The following is a 6,000-nucleotide window of genomic DNA, read 5'->3' as shown; positions in this document are numbered from 1 at the left end:
TGTGATGTCAGCTCACAATAAAATCAGACCAAATGCACCTTTATTAAGCTGAGAAATACTATAGCTAGCTTTAATCACTGTTTATGTTAATTTTCTTATTTTTTTAACATATAGAAAGATTTGAACGATCTGAGAGACCCCAATATGTGAGGTCCTAAAGAACCTTAACCCTCCGGATGTTACAGAATGTAGTAGATTAAAACTTTGCGTAATATAGAAATCAAAATATAATGCTAACACAAAACCCTTAACCATTGGGAAATTATAGAGGATAACATCTACCTGCAGTTTAATTATACACAATATACAAACTTTAAAAATGTTTTTTGAATGAAAAAAATTTAATCAATAAATTTTAAACTAATTTAATATATAAAATAAAATGACATTTTTGTTCATTTAGTTTAAGAGAAAATTTTAGATTTCTGAATTTTAGTAATTTTTCCAAAAAATAAAGTAAATCTTACAGACATACAGATTTTGTTTTGTCTTATAGATATTCAGAAATCAAGCCCTTTTCGGATAAAAGCATAATGGAGGCTGTTCTGGTTTTACTGCAGAAGAAGTGAGTCAGGTTCTCCAAGATAGAGAAAAAACTTTTTTTAAACAATAGTACAGTGAGACTGAGAGGACCACTGCAGCTTTAAAGGCAAACGCTCACGACAAATACTGACCAGGTTTATTTATTACTGACATTTGGAGTCCTTTATTATTATTTTTTTATTTTAGAAATGTTTAATTGCATTGTTGTTGAAGGCATAATGCGTATTCAGAATTTATTTACATGGACATAAATATTTTTCACAGAACTGTTTGTGTGTGTTTTAGCCAGAAATGAAACTATATGTGACCTGCATAGCTAGTCTAACAGGAGCCATGTATGTATGACCAAGACCACACAAATCTCTCTCTCTCTCTCTCTCTCTCTCTCTCTCTCTCTCTCTCTCTCTCTCTCTCTCTCACACACACACACACACACACACACACACACACACAGATACACACACACACACACACACACACACACACACTCTCCAGAGCAGACAGAGACACACGTATGGGACAGGCTTTCAGGACCACTGACGTCCCATTCACTGTATAATTAATAGAGTGTAAAGACACAAGGGTTCTTGGGGTCTCCTGGTGGAATCATACACATAAACACATACACATACACACACACCAGAAAAACCGAACTTGGGCTCAGAATTACACACACTCCTCCCCACCCCTCAAATAGCATCTGGTTACAAAACACACAATCTCTCATAAACTGCGAGGTCAACAAGAGAGAACATTTATAACATAACACTCAAATATTACACAACAAAAATATAATTAAAAAAGGCTGCATTCTAAACCACATGGTATTTATACTGTCTACTGACTACAGACTACACCGTACACTATTTAGTCTGTCATCATCTAGTGAACATTATTAGAAGCACTACCCAATGCCAAGGTCCATGACATGATGCAGAGGTCCATTTTTTACCTGCGGGCATCGCAACAACCCTAACACACAAGCCGAGGGGAGAGTGGTGAGGAAACACTAGAGCTGTAGTACAGTCCACTGTTGTGTTCCGGACAAGTCCAAGACCGTGAATAGCCGAGATCAAGTCATTACCAAATCTTAAGGGTCTCCATCAGTGGACAGTTCATGATTTCAGCGGAATAGACTTCATGTTGAGACTGTGGTGAATCTCCTGATTATACAGTTACACTCTTTGTTTCATCATATAGCACACATTTATATAAGGGTTGTATTTATTTATAATCGCACTATCCGGTGTCAACCAGATGAGGATGGGTCCCTTCTGAGTCTGCTTCCTCTCAAGGTTTCTTCCTCATATCGTCTCAGGGAGTTTCCATTGTTAAAAGCGCTATACAAATAAAACTGAATTGAATTGAATTAACAGGGTCAAGGCCAAATCAAAGTCAAGCTCAAGACTGACAAACATTAAATCCTTTTCAAGGTCAAGCTTATTTCTCAGCTAGGCTTTATTCATGCATTGTGCAATGAGTGCACTGTTTTCTAGAAGAATTGTTTACTTCTTGTCAAACTATAGGCATGTGAAAGTAAAAGTAAACATTCATTTTACTCCTGGTCAAGACCAAGAACATATTTAGCGAGCCCAATGCCCAAGACAGAAACAAGTCCAAGTACAAATGCCAGTAAGTCCAAGATAATACAAACCATGTCTTGAGACCAGACATTTTGCTATTTTAAAAGTTCCTAATTTTGTTTTGGAGGTCTCCTACAATAGGTTTACATGCATCCAAGGTCAAAAAACATTTTAATTTTCTCATAATATACATTGCAGCATCTTTTCTCAAGGTGTCTGAAACGGACCGATCAACCCCTAAACCCCTCCTTTCCTAAAGCCTACTCTGCTCTGATTGGTCAGATGGCCCAGTCTGTTGTGATTGGTCTACCACTTAGGTTGGTAGACCAAAATGCATTTTAACCACTGACTCTTCACATCCTCATCATTTGGAAGTGCATGCAAAGTGGATTTGCTATCCCAGTGCAGAAAACATCCTCTTCTCGACACAAACCAAACTCTTCCACGCCTCAGCTACAACTACAGTGTTTAAGGGGGGTCACAGTAGATGTTGCTCGTGGGCAGCGAACGATCATGAAGACAAGGTGGGCATTATGCAAATTTGTTACAAATCTACATAGGTTGGAGCAGGATTTAAAGGCTAGAAATACTGACGACTCGTTTCAGGCAATTCAGACTCAGTTGGGAGACAATAACTCCATGTGTCGTGGACTTTGATCTTTGAAACTTTGCAGACCTTTTACATTCAGAAACAGCTCTATAACACACACTACATTAAAGGTAATATCCGAAAAAGCACAGTAGGCACACTTTAAGTTCAAAAGTTATGTCAGTATTTATGAGGGTCCTCGTATCCAGAGTCAGGTTACACAGCTGCTCACCAGTGTGTAGATCACCACCAACATTTCCAGATTTTCCGTGGGTAGAAGTGACCGAGATGTGGTTTTTCAATTCCATACTGTCTCATACTGTCACATATAAAGGTTCAGAGTGAGCTCAGAAAGGATGGCAGAGAATACAAGGTCTGTTGACTTCTGCCTCCTCTGAGCACACCTTTTTACGTTTATAATAATAACGGATCAAAAACATTGTAGGTACTGAACTGTTGGTGTTCGCTACTGTGCACCAGTTAGAGGGTCTTCTCTGATGTGATGAGATTAGCATTTAATCAATTGTTAGCTAGTCGCTCTTCAGCAGATTAGATACAGCACAAGACTCTGTCATTATTACTCAGTTCATAATGTATTATTAAACCATTACATGGTGCCGTGTTCAAAGTCAATGATTTCAAAGGCCAAAAGTTTATTTATAAGAGGAAAGTTCCCCGTATCAAGTTGGGTTATGCAGCTGCTGTTGATGCGGAAAGTTGATTTTCATGGTGTGGCATTCGGATTATTAAAATCACTTGCATGTATTTTCGTGAGTAGAGCGTCAGAGATGGGGGTTTTTGTTAGCGTTTAGACCACTGCCTTTAAACCCAAACTCTCACCTTTAAAGCTGAAAGAATAATGTAACACAGTGTGACATAACAGAACGAGACAATTTAAAAATGAAAAGCTGCTAGAAAAATTGTCGTTGTGAAAAACCATTCTATATTTGGAATATAGTCGTGGGTTTGATGCAACATTATGCGTATTGAGAGGAGGGAGGGACTTTACCGTGACACGCACAGAGCTGGTGCGACTCTTTAATCTGTCCCAGGATCTGGAGCAGCGTCTCACAGAGGCCGTTTAACCTCGGCATACGACCGTCCACTTCCCTCCATCCTACAGGGAAAATGACACTGTGTGTGAGGGTGTGTGTGTTTAATTGCTATTGCATATGTGCAGTATGTGTGTGTGTGTGTGTGTGTGTGTGTGTGTGTGTGTGTGTGTGTGTGTGTGTGTGTGTGTGTGTCTATGATGTACATGCTGACCAGCCAATCAGCAACAGCCTTACAGAAGTGAGTCATATAAAATGTGTGTATCTCTTACAGTGAGCCGGTCGGTAAGTATGCAATATCACTCTGTCTATAAAGACACACACACACACACACACACACACACACACACAGATGGTAAACAGGATGATGTGCTCCTGTGTGTGTATGGGGGGAGTTGGGGACGGGAAACACAAACCCTCTATTCCCGGAATGCCTAATACAGACCCTCTCTTCACACCCACCAGTTTGTGTGTGTGTGTATGTGTGTGTGTGAGAGAGGACTAGAAGGAGACGTACAACATATGATTGGCTTAGAGAAACAGTGAGAGGTGTGTGTGTGTGTGTGTGTGTGTGTGTGTGTGTGTGTGTGGCTGTATAAGAGCCGTTCTGTCTGCTACTTTACAGCCCTCTCATAGACATGCAAATATTTCCAGTGGGAGTTGAAATGGAAAACACACACACACACACACACATGCACACACACACACACACACACACACACACACACACACACACACACACACACACAAAACACACACACACGCTCACACCCCTAAAAATGCCAGCAGAAAAAGAGTGACTGTCCCTACAAACATTAAAAACAGTGAAACAAATATTAAAGCCAATAATGAAAACAAAACGCACACACACACACATGCACACACACACACACACACACACACACACACACACACACACACACACACACACTTTGGACTGATGACTCTGTAAATGTGTGTGTGTGTGTGTATGTGTGTTGTTACCTGATGGAGTAGCACAGGCAGGTACAGATATCTGAGGTTCACTCCATCCCTTCATGTTATATGCAAACACCTGAACATAATAATCTACACCCTGTAACACACACACACACACACACACAGACACACACACACACACACACACACACACACACAGTATTTAGTACATAAAATAAAGGAAATGAGCATATAAAGAAAATAAGATACACACAATAAGTCTTCTGTTTAGTTAACATGTGTGTATCAGTCTTTAATGTGTATTAGTGTGTAGCGGTGAGTATTAGCATAATAGTACCACTGCCCCCCAAAACACCGCTTCAGCACCATGGACAGTGATACTCGGGCTGACCGAAACAAAAACATTCATGTACCCCTGACATGTAACTGCCCCAACCACCTCCATCATGTACTGGGATATACACTGATACAGCAAGATGAAGCCTGCTGTGGCAGACATCTTTGTTCGCTCATGACCTGAACACTGCTTTCTAGAATTTTCTTGAATCTTCAATTGCAACTCTTCCCACAAAATTACCCTTGGCCATGACATAATGGCCTACCTAGATGCAACCTTTGAACTTATTGTTGACCTTCTACAACATCTGTGGTCAATGCCAGCAGAGTATGAGGTCTTGACCCATGTTACATTTGCTTAATTCCAGGAGGCTCTCTGAGGTGAGAAGTTTGGTACGGAGCCAAGGCATTATAAACTCAGGTGGCTTCATGAAAGACTAAGAATGAGCTAAGGGACCTCACCATGTCCCAGGAGAACCTGTTCCTGGCTCTCGGATGGACACGGACACACTTGCAGGGAGCCACTGGTGGGGTGAGGATAAAGCTTCATCCTCTTCATCCATATCACCTTACTCATTCCCAAATCCCACCCACTAGGCAGCGCTCCCATATCACACAACAGCTGCCAATCAGGGAGGGTGAAGGCTAGCACATGCTTCCTGTGAGCATGGGCGAATATTAGGGCAAAATATTTCCTGTTGTGCCTCTAAGGGCCCTTTATTTTTAATTCTTTTAAGTTAGAACCTCCTGGGGTTTGAGGAGATGCTACAGGGAGCCCTAGTCACTTCACACTGCTGTTGGTCTTATCTTGTCAGCCCAAAGCCTGTTCTTTACCAACTCCAAAAGTGTTCATCCTGTGCCAGACATGTTTCTACAGACCACTGCCTCAAACATGGCTCCACCAGATCACCCACTCACCCTGTACTGTTGTTTGAGGCCATTCAGGTAACCTCACTGA

At 41.0% G+C, this 6,000-nt stretch overlaps 1 protein-coding gene across 3 annotated transcripts in view; it reads right to left on the bottom strand.

Moving 5' to 3' along the window:
- LOC108272270 (ankyrin repeat and fibronectin type-III domain-containing protein 1) overlaps positions 1–6,000 on the bottom strand; it is a 75,280-nt gene that overhangs the window by 13,038 nt on the left and 56,242 nt on the right. For all 3 annotated transcript variants that reach the window (XM_017480620.3, XM_017480715.3, XM_053684857.1), the window contains 2 exons: positions 4,752–4,842; positions 3,725–3,832 (listed from right to left, as the gene is read on the bottom strand). In XM_017480620.3, coding sequence (XP_017336109.1) covers positions 3,725–3,832; positions 4,752–4,842 — 199 coding nt within the window. The remainder of the gene's footprint in view (positions 1–3,724; positions 3,833–4,751; positions 4,843–6,000) is intronic.

This window comes from Ictalurus punctatus, chromosome 1 (genome assembly GCF_001660625.3).
Source record: "Ictalurus punctatus breed USDA103 chromosome 1, Coco_2.0, whole genome shotgun sequence".
NCBI classification, from domain to species: Eukaryota; Metazoa; Chordata; class Actinopteri; order Siluriformes; family Ictaluridae; genus Ictalurus; species Ictalurus punctatus.
Note: the sequence above shows the minus strand (reverse complement) of the source record. Positions and strands in the feature narration are given on the sequence as shown.